Source organism: Lepus europaeus, chromosome 3 (assembly GCF_033115175.1).
Source record: "Lepus europaeus isolate LE1 chromosome 3, mLepTim1.pri, whole genome shotgun sequence".
Taxonomy (NCBI): Eukaryota; Metazoa; Chordata; class Mammalia; order Lagomorpha; family Leporidae; genus Lepus; species Lepus europaeus.
In genome coordinates, this window is record NC_084829.1 from 17,173,703 (window position 1) to 17,194,255 (window position 20,553).

Sequence of the window (20,553 nt, forward strand, 5' to 3'; positions counted from 1 at the left end):
TTCATCCTCTGGGTGGTCCCTTCTGTCACAATGGGAAAGAGCCAGCGTGTCACTTGTCCCCTGGCTACATGTGGAAGTGCCTCACTGCACATGGCTCAATATCCTTAGAGAAGCTCTCTTCCCAGAATGCTCCATGCAAATCCTTTTACATCCTCAAAACAATCGTCTACAGGTCACAGCAATAGGGTGACAGAGACTTGAAATGAACATAAAGCCGTATGATGAGAGAACACATGTATTATGAGCTATTTCCTTATTTAATATTCAACCAGATAACTACCCAGCAATGTCACTCCTCATTCAACAAAACCCTTCATTTGTCACTATGTTCCTTCTAATTATGTAGCTAACAGAGAAAATTCAGAGAAAGCGACTATCTTGAACACTTCCAAAGAAGCCATACCTTGTCCTGACTGACTACCATTAAGGTTCCTCTTGTTCAGTGAGCCCAAAAACAAATGCAGGCTCCAATATAAATTCAATGTTTGGAAGTACTTCTATTGGTTTTAATAATGTATCAGAATGACAGAAGGCCCTGTAACATGGAATTGACAAGTGGATTCACTCTGGGGAAAATCAGGCCGTATCAGAGCCACGGCGCTGGCCGGGAAATGATCTTAACTCTCTGCTGTCCTGTCCAGTTATTTCCACGACTCAGAAACAGAATTCTTGGTTTTCTGTCCCCTCTACCACTACTTTGCTCTCTGAGAGCAATGTGGCAAAAGGAAAAGTTCATTTTGTAGATGAGCTTGAATGAATGGAGACATTATAGGAAGCGAAGAGGAACTAACCATCTCCGTACCTGCAGTGCTCTGTAGCAGAGTTTACACACAGGCCAGAACATTTAAGAAATGAATATGAAGTGTCTCTGATGTGACAGCGACTGGAGGTGCAAATGGTGCCTTAGCTATGAGGACTTTACATTATACAAATTAAGACTCTCCAAGCCAAAATCCTAAATGTTCCAAATCTGACATGATGCCGCAGGTGGAAAATTCCACACCTGATGTTAAGTGATGTGTCACAGTCCCAACATAGATGCCTTGAAAGTACTGTATAAAATGAACTTCAGCCTATGTATATAAGGTGTACAGAAAAAATAAGTGGATCTGAGGTTTAGATTTAAGTTCTATCCACAGGATAGTCAATTATGTATACATGCAAATATTCCAAACCCCAAAAATAAAATCTGAGATCTACAATACTGGTCCACCCCAAGCACTTTGGGTAGGGATACTCAACCCACAGTTGGAAATGCAGGTGATAAAATGAAAATAACTACATAAGTGGTGTTACAGATGAATGAAGGTTTTTTGACACAGAATATTGGGTAGAGGAGAGCTACTTTATATGGGGTGAGCAGTAAGATTAGTTTTCCTAAGTCTCTGAATATCACAGTGAAGCCTGAATATATGAAGAGGTTCAACATGTCTCCTTCTATCTTGCAGAACCCCGTCTATAATTGGAGCCCTGATATCCAGGGTATCATCTTTAGCTCCATCTTCTATGGCGCTTTTATCATTCAGATTCCTGTTGGATACATCTCTGGAATATACTCTATAAAGAAAATGATTGGCTTTGCATTATTTCTGAGTTCTCTGTTCAGCATATTGATCCCGCTAGCTGCTGCAGTCGGAGAAACTTGGATCATTGCATGTAGAGTAGTCCAAGGAATAACTCAGGTATTAAAATAATGCCAAACTGAACAGATCTTAAATTCATAAAGAGTACCAGAGATAAACCGTCCTAATATTTCTCATTTCAGGGGACAGTCACAACAGCCCAGCATGAGATATGGGTCAAATGGGCTCCTCCCCTGGAGCGAGGCCGCCTTACCTCTATGAGTCTATCAGGTGAGATGGATGATTGAGTCCCATTTTCATCTCATGGCATCGTCTTCTTCCCTAGAGCTGTAGAAACATGTTTTAAAGTGTCAAGAGCTTTGGACATCACCTACCTCCTGCCTTCCTACTCTAAAGATGAAAAAATTATCTAGAAAGACGAAGACTTATCTCAATAATAGAGAAAAAGAGAAAAGCAAATATTTTATTTTCTTCTTCTGATCAGCACTACTGTGTACAAATATCCATCACAGGGGACTATTTATTACCAGGTGGAGGCCACATTTTCTCTACTTTCAAATGTCTGCATTAATGAAAAGTGTCCTTTGTGCATTTGGATCAGGGTTTCTGCTGGGTCCGTTCATCGTCCTGCTTGTAACGGGTATCATCTGTGAATCTCTGGGCTGGCCCATGGTCTTCTACATTTTTGGTGAGTCTCTTCCTATAAAATTTCAGTTTTGATTTAGAATTTAAGAAGAAAAAACTAGAAATAAAAACCTAACAATAATTTATATGAAGTTCATATTAAAAAATCTTAAATTCCCCTGAAGGAGCCAGAGAAGTTAGCATTCACAGAGGTCTTCCTACAAGCAAGGATCATGCTCACAATTACACACATATTTTGTATATAATTTTCCATTTCTACAATGTCAATACTATAGCTCCAAATACCTTATTTGAAACTTAGTGAAAGAGTTGATCAAAACAGATAATTTCTCAGACTCAAGGAAGATACTATGATGAGTATACTAATTATATATCACACTCAAAGCATGATATGGAGCAGCATTCCATAATCAAGTGTATTAATTTTTAATAAAGATCTATTTATTTATTTTGAAAGAATTACAGAGAAAGAGAGGGACAGACAGAGAGATCTTCCATCTATTAGTTTACTCACTAGATGGCCACTATAGCCAGTGCTGGGCCAGGCTGAAGCCAGGATCCAAGAGCTTCTTCCAGGTCTCTCATGTGGATGTAGGGGCCCAGGTACTTGGGGCATCCTCCACTGCTTTCCCAGGTGCCTTAGCAGGGAGCTGGATCAGAAGTGCTCACTGTCCACTCTGCCTGTCAAAAAAAAAAAAAAAAAAAGAAGTGGAGCAGCCACGACAGAAACTCGTATCTGTGATGCTGGCATTTTACCCACTGGTGGTCTTACCCACTACACGACAACACTGGCCCCAAATGTATTAATTTCTGCATTGAAAAATGAAATTTGTGAAAATTGGAGCACATAAAAACTATGAAGAATTGAGACTGACAACTGAATTATAAATTCGCTTTTGACTTTCAGATCTTGGTTTCAGATTGGAGGATAAGGGACTGCTGGATGGGTGCTATGATGTCCATTTTTAAAAATTTATTTGAAAGAGTTACAGAGAGAGAGGGAGAGATATGAAGAGAGAGAAGGAAAGAGACAGAAAGACAGCTTTTCCAACCACTGGTTCACTCCCCAAATGGCTACAATGGCCGGGGCTGAGCCAGGCCAAAACCAAAGTCTGGAACTCCATCTGGGTCTCCCACGTGGGTGTCAGGGGCCCAATCACTTGGGCCATCTTTCACTACTTTCCCAGATGCATTGAGAGCTGGGTGGAAAAAGTGGAGTGGCTGGGACTCCAACCAGTGCCCATACGGGATGTCACATTGCATGTTAACGCCGCGTCACTGACTCTATGCCCATTTATGAGGTGAGGAAATGAGTAAGGATTTAGATAATTTGCTCAAAGTCATACAGTAGATTCAGAAGGATTTATCTACAAAGTGATTACTTATAGGGATAGGTCTGACATGTGGTGGAACCACAGGGATGGTGAAGAAACTTGGGCCTAAGGACAAAGTACCACCCCTGCAGCGGGCAGTGGAGGGAGTCATGATCAGAATCCACAAGGAAAGTTTCACAGAGCAGGCTGCCCTGAGAGCATCCGTTGTTTTCCATAAAAAGACTCATACATGGAAGCTGCCCTAGCAGCGAGATTATTGTTTTAAAAGACAACCCAGTTTCAGTTCTCTTCCTTCCCTCTCTGCCCCGGGCTTTCTGTTAGCCAAACCCAACTGGAAAGCAGAGGGTATGGGCTGGTGACGTTCATTCAAGTCAACCATCAGTGGGTAGAGCAGGATGAAGGGGGTTGGAGAGTGGACCAGAGGGACGAGCAGAAGACATCCAGAACACACTGTGAGAAAATGACAGATCCATAATTTGAAAACCTCAAATTCCATTGCTCTTAGTCACCATTCCAGTCGTTAGTAGTAAGCCGTGGTAAGAATAGGCGTGAGGTAAGCCCTGTATCGAGACAGGGGCTGAAAAAGCTGGGCTGTCTAAGGAGAAAGGAAAGCTTGGCAGCAGACATGTTCTGGAACTATCCTGGAAGAGAAATGCACACTTCTACTGTGCTACAAACCAAATCAAATATACAGAAACTACAGGATGGTGAGGTTTCAGCTCCTTGTAAGAAAACCTGAATAACTAATGCTGCCCAGCATTGCAGACCAAAGATTGAACCCACGGCAGTATTCATGTTGTATTCCTCCTGTAGCATTCTATACAGTGACATGGCAATTGCAGGTGCCATACATATTTTCATGAAACCCAAAGGACTACTCCTTCTACTACAGTCACATTGCTATGAAGTGCCTCATATGCATTTTGTTTATTACTGAGAAAAGAGGAAAGGAATTTTGATCAAAGTGATTTAGACACTTAGGTGTCTGCCTCCACATTTGGACTTTGAAGAAGGGTCCAAGAACAAGGATGCCGGCTGTTATCACGGGAGGCTGCAGAGTCTGGGGCATCTGGAGAGTCAGAGGACTCTGCCACCATTTCTGTAGCATTCATTCTGTATAGAGAGGCAACTGGATACCATGAGGACTATGAAAACCACGAGCCTGATGCAAAGTTTCGAAAAAGAAAGGGGAGGTCCAGATTCTTAGACCGATGCATTGAAAATGCCTGAGTGGAAGAAAGACCCAACAGAGATAGGAACTCCCAGCCCTAACTTCTCCTGCTTTGACAGGTGCTTGTGGCTGTGCTCTGTGTCTTCTCTGGTGCGTTCTGTTTTATGATGATCCCAAAGACCACCCATGCGTGAGCCTGCATGAGAAGGAATACATCACGTCCTCCCTCATCCACCAGGTAGAACACAGAATTGACATCTCCCCAATTCTGCTGCAAATGAGACGTGTTCCAGCGTGTCCTAATTGGCTAATGACTAATGAATTCATTCTAGGGCAGCTCAACAAGACAATCTCTGCCCATCAAGGCTATGGTTAAGTCTCTTCCACTCTGGGCTGTTTCTGTCTGCTGTTTTGCTTATTTATGGACATACAGCATGTTGATTGTATACACCCCAACGTTGATCAACTTCATGCTTCATGTTGACATAAGAGAGGTGAGTGTATGGTTTTTTCTTGTTTCAGCTTTACAAAGGACACTGCTCCTTTCTCTGACTATAGTGGCCCAAGGTTCAGCTCTTGCTTGCCTCCTATACCATTTAACTAATGCTTTTTTAAAAAAATGTATTTATTTTCATCTACTTGAAAGGCAGACACACAGAGAGAGAGCAGGAGAGAGAAAGAGCTTTCATCTGCTGGTTCACTCCCCAAATACCCCAAAGCTGAACCAGACCAAGTCTAGGAGCAAGGAAATCCATCTGGGTCTCCCATATGGGTGGCAGGGGCCCAAGCACTTGAACTCCCTCCCAGGATGCATTAGCGCAAAGCTGGATCCGAATCAGGGTTTCCGGGCTTGAACTGGCACTTTGATAGGGATGCAGGTGTCGCAAGCACTGACCTAACCTGTTGCGCCACAACACACACCCATTAGCTAGTGCTCTTTATCTGGGGATTTGCAATTTTGTGTTTTTATATGAATATTGCCCAGAACAAAAGGTGCTGTCATAGACATAGTTTCTGACACTCCAGCAACATTCCATGTGCACCCATGTTCCCACACATTCCCCACCTCCCATTCAGTGAATGATTGTACCTGTGTATCACTGAGGGTTCAGCACCACCATTCCCAGTGGGGACTGGAGTCCTTCCCTGAATGTTACCAGACCTGCCCCTGCCACCACCACTATGCCCAGCTCCCGCCAATTCTCTCTCCTGGAGTAAGGCAATGAGTCCTGGGATACAAATGCGACACTTGGTCTTGCTCTGAAAGGGCTGGTGCCCCTCTGGCAGATTATCTGATTTTGAGAATTACTGATGTTTGCAGGCTCCTCTTTTTTGATACCATAATAACGAGCCAGGACTTCTTTAGCAATGGAGTCTGGGCATGCTACTTTGGAGCACTCCATAATAAACTTCTAGAAGCCCAGCCTAGGGGCTGGCATTACAGTAAGAATCATAAAAGTACTCCATGAGTCAGATTCATCTTTGGGGAAACCAAGGATTTGTTGCAGGGATTAACAGAGAATGGGCCAGAGTGGGCACCCTCTGTGTATTTGCGATTGTTACCGTTTTTGCCCCTCTCAGGTTCCTCAGGGCCCCTGTTTCTCACTTCTAACATAGTCTTCCTCTGTGTTCTACAGCGCTTTCAGGTCCCATGATACCAAAAGGAGAAAAACAGATTGTGACAGCTCTGAGTATTACTAACCTCAAAAAAAAAATTTTTTTTTTTTTTTGACAGGCAGAGTGGATAGTGAAAGAGAGAGACAGAGAGAAAGGTCTTCCTTTTTGCCGTTGGTTCACCCTCCAATGGCCGCTGCGGCCAGCGCATCTCGCTGATCCGAAGGCAGGAGCCAGGTGCTTTTCCTGGTCTCCCATGCAGGTGCAGGGCCCAAGCACTTGGGCCATCCTCCACTGCCTTCCCGGGCCATAGCAGAGAGCTGGCCTGGAAGAGGGGCAACCAGGATAGAATCCGGCGCCCCAACCGGGACTAGAACCCGGTGTGCCGGCGCCGCAAGGCGGAGGATTAGCCTGTTAAGCCACGGCGCCGGCCTCAAAATTATTTTTTGATATCTGCTCTGTAGTGTGGCTGCAGCAGCAATTCTGGTGTTTTTTTTTTTTTAAGATTTATTTATTTATTTGAAAGACAGAGTTACAGAGAGGCAGAGGCAGAGAGAGAGAGAGAGAGAGACAGAGAGAGAGGTCTTCTATCTGCTGGTTCACTCCCCAGATGGCTGCGATGGCCACAGCTGGGCCAATCCAAAGCCAGAATTCAGGAGCTTCTTCCAGGCCTTCCACTTGGGTGCAGGGGCCCAAGGACTTAGGCCATCTTCTACTGCTTTCCCAGGCCCTAGCAGAGAGCTGGATGGGAAGTGGAGCAGCCTGTATGGATGCCAGCACTGCAGGCAGTGGCTTTACCCACTATACCACAGCTTCGGCCCCGGTGTTGTATGTTGATGGTGTTGAGTGTATGGAAGTCCCCATGTTTGCTACTGAATTTCCATGTGAGGACTATGGTGTGTGTCAGAATTGGTTTACCGATCACACTTACTCTCAGAATAACGTTTCCTCCTCAGAACGGGCTGCTGTCCAGCCTCCCCTACTTGTTTGCCTGGATCTGTGGTGTCATAGCAGGTCACACAGCAGACTTCCTCTGGTCCAGGAACATGCTCAGCCTAACTGCCATTCGAAAACTCTTCACGGCAATAGGTAAGGAGCAGCCAGCCTATGCGAGATGTCCCCCGCATCTTCCAGATGCACCTGACTGTGTTATCTACATCACCCCTAGGACTTCTCTTGCCTACAGTCTTCAGCATGTGCCTGCTCTATCTGAGTTCTGGCTTCTACAGCACCATCATTTTTCTCATACTTGCTAATGCAAGCAGCAGCTTCTGTTTTGGTGGAGTACTTATCAATGCCTTGGATCTTGCTCCCAGGTAGGATTTTCTTAAAATTTTTAAAATGTTAATTAACAAAATTATATATATTTATCCTGCACATATGATATTTTGAAATACAGATGTATTATGCAATGGCTAAATGGAGCTAGTTAGCATATATATTAACTCACATACTTTTTTGTGGTGAGAACATGTAAAATCTCTTCTTAGCAAGTCTTAAGAACGTAATACACTATAATTAATTAGTCAACATATTGTATAATAGATTTCTTAACTTATTCCTCCTAGCTGAAATTTTGTTTCATTTGACCAACACCTCCCTAAAGACCCCTTCAAATCCTATCTCTATGCCCCTAGTAACCACCACTGTACTCTCTATCTCTATGAAGTCAACTCTTTCAGATTCCATATGTGTGTGAGATTATGTGGTATTTGTCTTTTTGTGCCACCTTTATTTCTTTTAATGTAAAGTCCTCCAGTTTTATCCATGATGTCAAAAAAGATAGCATTTCCTTCTTTTTAGAGCTAAACAATATTATATTGTAGAATATATACCACATTTTCTTTATCCATTTACCCCTTTTTAAAATTTTTTTAAAAATTTTATCTAAGGTATACAAATTTCATGTATTTCATATATACAGGTTTAGGAACATAGTGATACTTCCCACTCTACCCTCCCTCGTGCGCACGCTTCAACCCTTCTTCCTCCTCCTTCTCTTATTTCCACTCTTAAATTTACAAAGAGCTACTTTCTGTCTACTTTATGCTTGTAAGGTTAACCCTACACTAAGTAAAGAGTTCAACAAATAGTATGAAGAAAAAAACACTGATCCCCAACAGTAGAGACAAAGGCTGTAAACAATTATCAAATCTCACAATGTCAGCTGGCGCGGCAGCTCACTAAGCTAATCCTCCACCTGTGGCGCTGGTACTCTGGGTTCTAGTTCCAGTTGGGGCGCCAGATTCTGTCCCGGTTGCTCCTCTTCCAGTCCAGCTCTCTGCTTTGGCCAAGGAAGGCAGTGGAGGATGGTCCAAGTGCTTGGGCCCTGCACCCGCATGGGAGACCAGGAGGAAGCACCTGGCTTTGGATCGGCGCGGTGTGCTGGCCGTAGCGGCCATTTTGGGGGTGAACCAACGGAAGGAAGACCTTTCTCTGTCTCTCTCTCTCTCTCTCACTGTCTAACTCTGCCTGTCAAAAAAAAAAAATCTCACAATGTCAATTTCACAACTATACATTACATTTTAGGTACTCTTACTAGTTACTACAGATCAGGGAAAACATATGGTGTCTGTCTTTTTAAGGCTTATTTCACTTAGAGTTACATCCATTTTATTGCAAAAGACAGGATTTCACTTTTAGTTGGCACCTAAGAATCTCTTTAGTTGATTCTTGACTACTGTAAAAAATGCTGCAGTAAATTTAGGAGTGCATATTTCTCTTTAACATATCAATTTCACTACTTTTGGATACATATATGCAGCAGTGAGATTGCTGGATCACGTGGTAGTTCTCATTTTAATTTTCTGGGAAACACCTTACTGTTTCCACAATCATTGTATTAAGTTCTACTCCCACCAACACTGCCCAATGGTTCCCTTTTGTCCACATTCTTCTCAACATGCTTTCATTTTTTTAACTTTCATTTAATGAATATAAATTTCCAGTGTACAGCTTATGGATTACAATGGCTTCCCCCTCCCATAACTTCCCTCCCACCCGCAACCCTCCCCTCTCCCGCTCCCTCTCCCCTTCCATTCACATCAAGATTCATTTTCAATTCTCTTTATATACAGAAGATCAATTTAGTATGAAGATTTCAACAGTTTGCACCCACATAGAAACACAAAGTGAAACATACTGTTTGAATACTAGTTATAGCATTAAATCAAAATGTACAGCACATTAAGGACAGAGATCCCACATGAGGAGGAAGTGCACAGTGGCTCCTGTTGTTGACCCAACAAATTGACACTCTAGTTTATGGCACCAGTAACCACCCTAGGCTGTCGTCATGAGTTGCTAAGGCTATGGAAGCCTTCCAAGTTTGCCGACTCTGATCATATTTAGACAAGGTCATAAAAGACAGAGTGAGGATAGTAACCAATGATCCTAAGAGTGGCATTTACCAGGTTTGAACAATTATACAGCATTAAGTGGGGAAGAGGACCATCAGTACACACAGGTTGGGAGTAGAGCCATTGGTGGTAGAGTAGAGGTTATGATTACAAAGGAATGAGGCCCAAGTGCGCTAGACAGGGTCTAGAACAACGGCCAGAGTCATTATTAGATGTGCTAAGAAAGGTGCTGTCTAAGCTACAATTAAGTTTTCTGATTGAGAGGCAAATAGAACCCGACAGAAGGGGCTTGATAATAATCTGGTGGGCTTTAGGCCTTGTAAGTTAAGAGGCCCAGACCTATCTATCTCTTCACATGGGGTATATCCTAAGGGAGGTGTGAACCTCCTAGGGGAAGGCACTCTGTTGACTTTCATTACTTGGCTGGCCTGGGAGGAGAGCTGGCCAGGTAAAGGCAGGGGGCATCTCTAACAAGAAATTTACAGTTCTGCCTGCAATGTTGCTGACCCTACCTGACCATACCCTCAGCTGCAGTGGTCACTTTGGAAGTTGGGCTGAGTGAAGGGCTTTTCAGCTTAGAGCCAATAAGATCTGTGGCTCTGACCTGGGCATCCTTCGACTCCAGGGCAGGTCCATTTCCAGTGATCCAACTCTTGGCAGAGCTGCCAGGGCTCTTCACAAGCTGACTTCTGCTGAAGCCCAGGCCTACCACATTGAAAGCCACTGCAGTGGACTGGCCTGTTGGGTCTCCTTGAGGGCAGATCACTGTACAGATCAGCCATTAATAGGCCTGCCACCCATTGCTTCTGATGCCTAGCTTTCTTTTCCTCCTGGTTTGTGTTAAAGCAGACCAGAGGATGCAAGTCAAGGGAGTGCCTGTGTCCCATCTCTAATCTTCGGTGGCCTGAACTATAAGTCTATAGTCACAGGCATGTTCTGTAGTAGTTTTTCTAAGGTAGACAATGCCCATGAGGAAAATTATATTCTCACTTTAAAACTTTCTTTCCCTTTGGTCTGAAAGGGAGGTTTTTTCTACTTACTGTATACTTCGCTGATGGCGAAGTGAATCTAGCTATGAGATTATTATTTAAGTTCTTATTTTGGCTATGCTATTACAGAAAAATGTTAGTCATCTCTTTTATAAAGTCTAAAGATTAAATTGTGCGTCCTACAGATTCCTTCATAATAGAATTAGTTTCCTACCTTGAAGAGAATAGAGAAATGAAAGAACAAGTTGGGCTTAGAATAGAGAAATGAGGGAGCAAGTCCTAGATCACTTGCTGACAATAGCAATATTACATGAATACTTAGCAAACCGTTTCAACCATTAGATAACAACTTAAGAAAACATTTACCAGAAGGTCCAATGCCTTCTATAAATTTTAAGAATCATGTATTTGAAAACACCTCTTAAATATCTAACATGGTGTAGTTTGTTTAGCCAGTAAACTTAAGCACAACCATATAAAATGGTTTTAGTTTCTTTCTACCAACAAGTTTAAAACATATGATACACAGATTCAGGTCACACAAATTAAAATGTATCTTTGATTGATTTTAGCAGCTTAAATTTATGGACAATCTTATCTATAAGCCATTTAAAATAAAACTCTTAATAAAATTTCCCATGTGGACATACAATATGTACACACATATAACATAGCATAATAGACCAATATAGCAATTTTAATAATAGCTTTTAAAATCTTTAACTCTTTTTGTAGATTGCCAATTGATTTGAATTGCTTTTTGTTTTTAGATTACTTTAACACATTGCTTTAACAGAGCATCAGAGTTTAATTCTATGTCAAAGAGAAATTGAGCTTCCTGTGATCTTTTGCTGTGAGGTTTCCTTCCTTTACCTTCTTTCATATTGGTGACCATGTTTCTGTGTTTCTGTGTGTAACACATCTTTAAGCATCTTTTGCAGGGCAGGATGAGTGGCAACAAATTCTTTCAGTTTCTGTTTGCTATGAAAAGTCTTAATTTCACTTTCATTCACAAATGAGAGCTTTGCAGGATATAATATTCTGGGCTGGGAGTTTTTCTCTCTTAGTACCTGGGCTATGTCTCGCCATTCCCTTCTAGCTTGTAGGGTTTCTGATGAGAAGTCTGCTGTGAGTCTAATTGGAGATTCTCTGAGAGTGATCTGACGTTTCTCTCTTGCACCTTTTAGAATCTTTTCTTTATGTTTCACTGTGGTAAGTTTGATTACGATGTGTCGTGGTGAGGATCTCTTTTGGTCATGTTTATTAAGGGTTCTATAAGCTTCCTGTACTAAGATGCCTCTGTCCTTCTCCAAACCTGGGAAATTTTCTGCTAGTATCTCACTGAAAATGCCTTCTAATCCTTTCTCCCTCTCCATGCCTTCAGGAACTCCTAGAATCTGATTGTTAGGTTTTTTAATAGTATCCTGTAGATTCCCGCAATATTTTTTAGATTTCTAATTTCCTCTTCTTTTCTTTGGTTTGCCTGTTTCCTTTCCTGTTCTCTGTCTTCTAAGTCTGATATTCTCTCTTCTGCTTCGCCCATTCTGTTTTTAAGGCTCTCTAATGTGTTTGTCATTTGATCTATTGAATTCTTCATTTCATTATGATTTCTCGTCACTATCAGAGTTTCTTGTTCTACTAGTTGTTTCATTTCATTTTGATTCCTCCTTATATTTCATTTTCACGAGAGAGATTTTCTATCTTGTCCATTAAGGATTTCTGTAGTTCAAGAATTTGTTTTTGAGAACTTCTTAATGTTCTTATCAATTTTTTGAGATCCGCTTCTTGCATTTCTTCGATCTCATCATCTTCATAATCTTGAATTGGGGTGTCTTTTTCATTTGGGGGCGTCATAGTGTCTTCCTTGTTCTTGTTAGCTTGGTTTTTGCGTTTGTTGTATGGCATGTTGGAGATATTTGGTTTCTTCACTGTGGTGTTTTTTCTTGTTACACTATGGCTCTATATTAAGTGGACTGTCTGCTTTCGGTGGAGCCTTAGAGGCTTGAGATGAGTGTGGACTGAGAGCTGTGTTTGGTTCCTCAGGGTTGAGGGTGTGTCAAAGATGACACTCCCAGGTTAGGCGTGGTAAATCTCTCTCTTTTTTTTTTTCTTTGATTCAAAAGGGACGTAATTCCACACAGCTGAACGTAATTGGAGGTAGTTAGCAGGCGAATGATATACCCACAGGAGCCAGAGATCGGAAGCTCTTTTCCAAGGACCACACAGGGAATCTCTTCTGCCCTCGGTGTGGGCTCCAATTCTCCTGCAGTCTCCCACTGGATTGCCAAGTTAGATCCTAATCTCCTGTTATTTCACCCCTCCCCCCAGAGTCAGGTTTTTCTGCTAGGCTCAGAGCTGGTGCAGACCTGAGGTTGCCTTGCTTAAGACGTATGTCCAAAATGGCGCCTGCTCTTTGTCTTGCTCACCTTTGAGAGGTGAGAGGGGAGAGAGAAACTCGTGTCCGTATCGGTCACTTTTTTTTTTTTTCCCTCTCTCTCTTCTAGTTAGCCTGGTGAACTCGTTCCCTCTAGTCTCCTCTTTCCGCTTGCCTGCCGGTGTCTCGGGCTATTGAGGTTCGGCTCACCTCGTGTTCCAGCGCTGGTGTGTTGAGTCTGCCGCTGGTGTCCCGAACTTGGGCTCCCATGCTCTCCACGCAGGTACACTGTGAATCACTAGTTCCGGAAAAGTTTCCTCTGCTGTTTCTTCCCCTATTCTTCCTTGACCCTGCAGTATCTCCACTTTTATTAACCTGTGTCTTGCCGAACTATCAATGTGCTCCCTTCTTATTCTGCCATCTTGCCGCTCCCACCCAACATGCTTTCATTTTTGATAGCATCCATTTGAACAGGTATGAAGTGATATCTCATTATGGTTTTAATTTACATTTATCTTATGATTAGTAATTATTTGACATTTTTTCATACTCCTGTTGATCATTTGTGCATATCTATTTAGGCCCTTTGTCCAATTTTTAATTAGGTTGTTTCCTTGCTAGTGAGTTGTTTGAGTTCTGTATATATTTTGAACATTATCAAATTGTGGTTTGAAAATATATTTCCTCTCATCCCTTGGCTATGCAGATGCTTGATGTAATTCAATTTGTCTTTTTTTGTTGTTGTTGTTGTTACATGTACTTTTAGGATCATATCCAAAAGGCACTGCCTAGACCAGCATTATGGACCTTCTCTCCTATGTACATCTAGTAGCTCTAGTTTATGGTTTCAGGTCTCATTTAAGTCTCTAAATCATTTCTAGTTGACTTATTGTATGGTGTGAGATAAAGATCTAATTCCATTCTTCTGCCTATGAAGAGCCACTTGTCTCAACATTATTGAGGAGACTGTCTGTTCCACCACTGTTGCTGTCAGCACCTTTGGAGGATGGCCCAAGTGCTTGGGCCCTGCACCCCATGGGAGACCAGGAGAAACACCTGGCTCCTGCCATCGGATCAGCACGGTGCACCAGCCGCAGCGCGCCTACCGTGGCGGCCATTAGAGGGTGAACCAACGGCAAAAAAAAAAAAAAAAAAAAAAAAAAAAAAAAGGAAGACCTTTCTCTCTGTCTCTCTCTACTGTCCACTCTGCCTGTCAAAAAATAAAAAAAAAAATCAATTTGCCACAAATGCATGGGTTTATTTCTAGGCTGTCTGTTCTTCTCCATTGGTCTGTGTATCTGTTTTTATGCCATTACAGTATCATTTTGATTACCATAGCTTTGAAGTATATTTAGAATTCAGATAATATGATGCTTCCTTTTGCTTCTTGCTCAAGACTGTTTTGGCTATTTGAAAAATTTTAACGGTGTCTTCGGATTTTAGGATTTGTATTTCTGTGAAAATGTCATTAGAATTTTTAGAGGGATTGTACTGAATCTATAGATTGCTTTGGGTAGTACGGACATTTTAACAATATTAATCCTAAAGATCTGTGAACAGAGGAAGTCTTTCCATTTATTTGGACTACTTGAATTTATTTCACCAATATTTTATAGCCTTCAGTACACAAGTATTTCATCTCCTTGATTAAATTTGTCCCTAAATATATTTGTTTTGTAGCTATTGTGAATGGGATTATTTTATTGATTTCTTTTTTGGATAGTTTGTTATCACCAGGTAAAGTTTTAAAAACAGTTCCTTCTTGAATACAAGCTCTGAAGGGTGTTTTAAGATCTCAGTTATTTTGCAGTATGTAGCCAGCAGGCCAAAAGTTCTGGAGAAGGGCCTCCACAAGTCAGACACATAGGAACAGTTATTCACTTACACTACGTGTAGATAGACACACTTGTCAAAAACCTATGTGAAGCAGATTAGCACAACAATTAGAAGCACAAATTCTCAAGTCAGCATGGCTATTCACATCAGAAAAATTACTTTGTTGCTCTGTGCTATTTTCTTTACCTAAAATTAAGAGTAATAAGAGAATGATTACCTCAAGAGTTGTTAAGAGGGTTCAACAGGTTAATGTAGGGTACATACATATAGTAAATTCTGTATCAGGGTTAGCTACTTCGTCATTATTTCTATTGTCTGTGTGTTTTATATATTAGTAATCCCAATAATAATCTATCAGTAAATTTTTATTTTACTACTAAAATAAGTCAGAAGCCAACTAATTTCTATTTCTAACATGCAGAAAAGAAAGTCATTGTTAACCCAGAAGTTTCTATCAAGAAAAATTTCATTCAAGAATTAAGATAAAACAGATGGGCCAGTGCCGTGTCCCGCTAGGTTAATCCTCCACCTGTGGCACCTTCCCACATGGGCACCGGGTTCTAGTCCGGGCTGCTCCTTTTCCAGTCCAGCTCTCTGCTGTGGCCCAAGAGGGCAGTGAAGGATGGCCCAGGTGCTTGGGCCCCTGTACCCACATGGGAGACCAAGAAGAAGCACCTGGCTCTTGGCTTCGGATGAGCATAGTTCCGGCCATAGCGGCCATTTGGGGGGTAAACCAACAGAAGGAAAATCTTTCTCTCTGTCTCTCTTGCTCACTGTCTAACTCTGTCAAATTAAAAAAACAAAACAAACAAACAAACAAAAAAGAATGACAATTTAAAAAAAGATAAAACAAAGATCTAAAAGCAAACTGAAAGAATTCATTAGTAACAGAATTCCAATAAAATAATTAATGAATGGGAATTGCAAAAATAAAATAATCAAAGATTGGGGCCCCTTTTGTGGTGCTGTGAGTTAAGCCATAGCTTGCAATGCCAGCATCCCATATTCAAGTCCCAGCTGCTTTGCCTTCAATCTAGCTCCCTACTGATGCCCCTGCAAAGCAACAGAAACTGGCCCAAGTACACGAGTGCCTCACTGCTGGCTACAGCCTGGCCCAGACTTGCCTCTAGTGGCCATTTAGGAAGTGAGCCAACAGATGAAAGATATTTCTCTCTCTCTCTCTCTCTCTCTCTCTCTCTCTCTCTCTCTTTCTCTGTCATTAAAATAAACAAATACTTTTTTTTTTTAAAGATGAAGCACTGTTGTATAAGAATGAATGAAGAGAGGCCAGCGCTGTGGCATAGCGGGTAAAGCCACTACCTGTAGTGCCAGCATCCCATAATGTAGAAGGAAAATGAAACAAAAATGAATGAAACTAAAATAAAGTAAAAATGAAAACATGGAACAGAAAAGTGGAGGCAAAATAGAAAATAGTGAATAGATAAATATAATCAGAAATATGATTAAAATCAGTAATTTCATTATATTAATACATACTAAATACCCCCAACCAAACAGTAAGCTTATTGAATTCATTCAAAAATGCAATGCAGCTCTGTGTATCCAGTAAGATACACACATTAAACATGAGGATGCATAAACAATGAAATTAACCAAAAGAAGCCTGGAATTACTAAGTTAATATCAGATAAAATATGCCTTAATGCAAGGAGTATTGCTAGAAAAAGATGTTATTTTATATTGGTAAATAAAATATCAGAATTCCACTTCTGTTTTTACTCAATAATCAGCTTTAATTAATAGTCACCATGAGTTGAGAGAACTTACAGAACTAGATAAAGCTATAAGAAAGTAGGAAAGTCTGGGACATATTTCACAGCTTTTCCACAAAGGTAGGTAGAGAAAAAGTTTATAATGATATAGATGATTAGGACAAAAATATTTAAAATAACCTAAATGACAAATATGATTTCCTTGCCTGAGTGCTGGGAGCAATCCTTGGGACTAGATCAGATGAACAGACCCCTTGATATTTTTTTGGACATTTCTATGTATTAATTTTTCCACTTAATATTTTACTTTTTTTGAGATCACAATTAAATTTACATTACAGTGGGCTGGCGCCATGGCTCACTAGGCTAGTCCTTCGGCTGTGGCGCCGGCATCCCATATGGGCGCCAGGTTCTAGTCCCGGTTGCTCCTCTTCCAGTCCAGCTCTCTTCTGTGGCCTGGGAGGGCAGTGGAGGATGGCCCAGGTGCTTAGGCTCCTGTACCCGCATGGGAGACCAGGAGGCAGCACCTGGCTCCTGGCTTCAGATTGATGCAGCGCCAGCCGTGGCGGCCATTTGGGGAGTGAACCAACAGAAAGGAAGACCTTTCTCTCTGTCTCTCTCTCTCTGTCTATGAATCTGTCAAATAAACAAAAAAAATTACATTACAGTCAAAGGCTTAATGCTACACTAAAGTGTTCAACTAATAAAAAATGAAAAGACTGTAGTTCATAATAGGCAAGGGCTATAAACAGTAATCAAATGGAATGTTATTCAACATCACTCATATAAAATAAATTTTAAAATATTCACAAAATCATCATAATTATAGTAGTAAGAAATTCTTTTTTTTTTTTTTTTTGACAGGTAGAGTAGTCAGTGAGAGAGAGAGAGACAGAGAGAAAGGTCTTCCTTTTTGCTGTTGGTTCACCCTCCAATGGCTGCAGCGGCCGGCGCACCACGATGATCCGAAGGCAGGAACCAGGTGCTTCAACTGGTCTCCAATGGGGTGCAGGGCCCAAGCACTTGGGCCAGCCTCCACTGCACTCCCCGGCCACAGCAGAGAGCTGGCCTGCAAGAGGGGCAACCAGGATAGAATCCGGCGCCCCAACCGGGACTAGAACCCGGTGTGCCGGCGTCGCAAGGCAATTCTTTTTTTAAGATTTATTTATTTTACTTGAAAGTCACAGTTACACACAGAGAGAAGAAGAGGCAGAGAGAGAGAGAGAGAGAAAGTCTTCCACCCGCTGGCTCACTCCCCAGAGGGCCTCAATGGCCGGAACTGTGCCGATCTGAAGCCAGGAGCCAGGAGCCTCCTCCAGGTCTCCCACGCAGGTGGGATGGATCTTATGTGGCCTTGATCCATCTTCTACAGCTTTCCCAAGGCATAGCAGAGAGCTGGATTGGAAGTGGAGCAGCCGGGCCTCGAACCGGCATTCATATGGGATACCAACACTGCTGGCGGTGGCTTTACCCACTACACCACAGCACCAGCCCCAGTGGTATGAAATTCTTATAAAGATATTTGACAAAGATTTGAAACAAAGTTTGACAAAAGTGTATTTGCAGCAAAATGTACATACAAGCATTTCTGTTTTTTAACTTTTTTGTTAAATTTGAGCTCCCACATAAAATGGAGAACATGTGATATTTGTCTTTCTGTGTCTGTCTTATTTCACTCAACATGATGTCCTCCAATTCTAACCATTTTTCTTCAAATCATAGGATTTCATTCTTTTTATAGCTGAATAATAGTCATGTGTGTGTGTGTGTGTGTGTGTGACATTTTCTTTATTCATTCATCTGGTGATGGACACCTTGGTTGATTCCATATTTTGGCTGCTGTGAATAGTGCTGTCATATACATGGCGGTGCAGGTACACATTTGGACACAGTGTGTTCCTGTCTTCTGAGCAAACGCTCAGAACTGGGATTGCTGGATCATATGGCAAGTCTATTTCTAGTTTTTCCAAGAACTCTCCGTACTGTTTTCCACAGTGGTTGCACTAATATATATTCCAACCAATGGTGTACAACAGTTCACTTTTCTTGGCATCTTTACCAACATTTGTCTTTTGTCTCTCTGTCTTTTGGATAATAGCTATTCTGAGAGAAGTGAGGCAATATCTTATTGTGATTTGCATTTCCCTAATGGCTAGTGGTATTGACCTTTTTTCATATATTTGTCAGCCATGTGTATTTCTTACATTTATTATCTCCATTCCAGTTCCCACTACCAAAACACACCACTATCTGAATTTCTCCACTATATGGATAAGTTTCTTCACTCTGCCAGGTTTCACTCTAAATAGGGTCTCATTTTCCTAAGATTTATTTATATTAGTGTCAGCTTTTCTCACTCTGTTGTGCAACTCAAAAGTTGCTTGTCTTTATATATTTTCTGACATTATTAAAAGGAATTCAAGAAGTAGAAATGATCAATTCACAAAATCATCCGTTGTCTCTCTGAAACCTCAATGGATTTGGTTGTTCTCCTGCAGCACTTGTACTATTTTACATCTGTGTATTATCATTCTTGCTTGTGTAGGTATTATGTATTTCTTAAAGGAGTTACAACTTTAATTGGGATGACAGGAGGAATGATTTCTTCCACCGTGGCTGGATTATTCCTTAATCAGGTAAGGAACACAGATTGCGCATCTGCTTGGTTGGTGGTCTGTGGTAATGGTAATGGTAATGATGTGGCACAAAAGGAAAGCAACAACAAATCTCTCCAAAGTGAATCAAGCCAGCGCCGCGGCTCACTAGGCTAATCCTCCACCTTGCAGCGCCGGCACACGGGGTTCTAGTCCCGGTCCGGGCACCAATTCTGTCCCGGTTGCCCCTCTTCCAGGCCAGCTCTCTGCTGTGGCCAGGGAGTGCAGTGGAAGATGGCCCAAGTGCTTGGGCCCTGCACCAACATGGGAGACCAGGAGAAGCACCTGGCTCCTGGCTTCGGATCAGCGCGGTGCGCCGGTCGCGGTGCGCCGGTCGCAGCATGCCAGCCACGGTGGCCATTGGAGGGTGAACCAATGGCAAAGGAAGACCTTTCTCTCTGTCTCTCCCTCTCACTGTCGAAAAAAAAATAAATTTTAAAAAAATAATAAACAAAGTGAATCAACAGTTACAACACAAAAGAGAGCATGAATGGGTCCCGTGCTGTGGCATAGCGGGTAAAGCCACCATGCGGGCATCCCATATGGGCACTGGGCACTGGTTCAAGTCCCAGCTGCTCCGCTGCTCCACTTCCCATCCAGCTTTCTGCAGTGGAAGATGGCCCAAGTCCCTGGGCCCCTACACCCATGTGGGAGACCAGGGAGGAGGCTCCTGGTTCCTGGCTTTTGGATCAGTGCAGCTCTAGTCGTTGTGGCCCATTAGGGTGTGAACCAGCACATAGAAGATGTCTCTCTCTCTCTCTCTCTCTGCCTTTCCTTCTTTTTTTTTTTTTTTTTTTTTTTGACAGGCAGAGTGGACAGTGGACAGTGAGAGACAGAGAGAGAGAGAGACAGATCTTCCTTTTTTCCATTGGTTCACCCTCCAATGGCCCCTGCAGCCAGCGCACCGCACTGATCCGAAGCCAAGAGCCAGGTGCTTCTCCTGGTCTCCCATGCAGGTGGATCCCGGGCCACAGCAAAGAGCTGGACTGGAAGAGGAGCAACCGGGACTAGAACCCGGTGTGCCGGCGCCGCAGGCGGAGGATTAGCCAAGTGAGCTGCGGCGCCGGCCAGCTGCCTTTCCTTCTTTCTCTATGTAACTCTGACTTCCAAATAAATAAATAAATCTTTAAAAGAGAGATAATACATGAAAAATATAAACTTTAACAAATAATTATGATATGTAGAAATATGTTAAAGTTGCCAATTAAAACACAAAAGTACACCTTCCCTCTGCCTACTTGTCTGTCTTCTTGTGCTAATG

At 42.1% G+C, this 20,553-nt stretch overlaps 1 protein-coding gene across 2 annotated transcripts in view; it reads left to right on the forward strand.

Annotated features, from left to right (window-relative positions):
* Positions 1-20,553, forward strand: part of SLC17A1 (solute carrier family 17 member 1) — a 38,032-nt gene that overhangs the window by 9,505 nt on the left and 7,974 nt on the right. For both annotated transcript variants that reach the window (XM_062185145.1, XM_062185155.1), the window contains exons 4-11: positions 1,449-1,682; positions 1,766-1,853; positions 2,185-2,271; positions 4,853-4,971; positions 5,066-5,227; positions 7,304-7,436; positions 7,516-7,663; positions 19,184-19,274. In XM_062185145.1, coding sequence (XP_062041129.1) covers positions 1,449-1,682; positions 1,766-1,853; positions 2,185-2,271; positions 4,853-4,971; positions 5,066-5,227; positions 7,304-7,436; positions 7,516-7,663; positions 19,184-19,274 — 1,062 coding nt within the window. The remainder of the gene's footprint in view (positions 1-1,448; positions 1,683-1,765; positions 1,854-2,184; positions 2,272-4,852; positions 4,972-5,065; positions 5,228-7,303; positions 7,437-7,515; positions 7,664-19,183; positions 19,275-20,553) is intronic.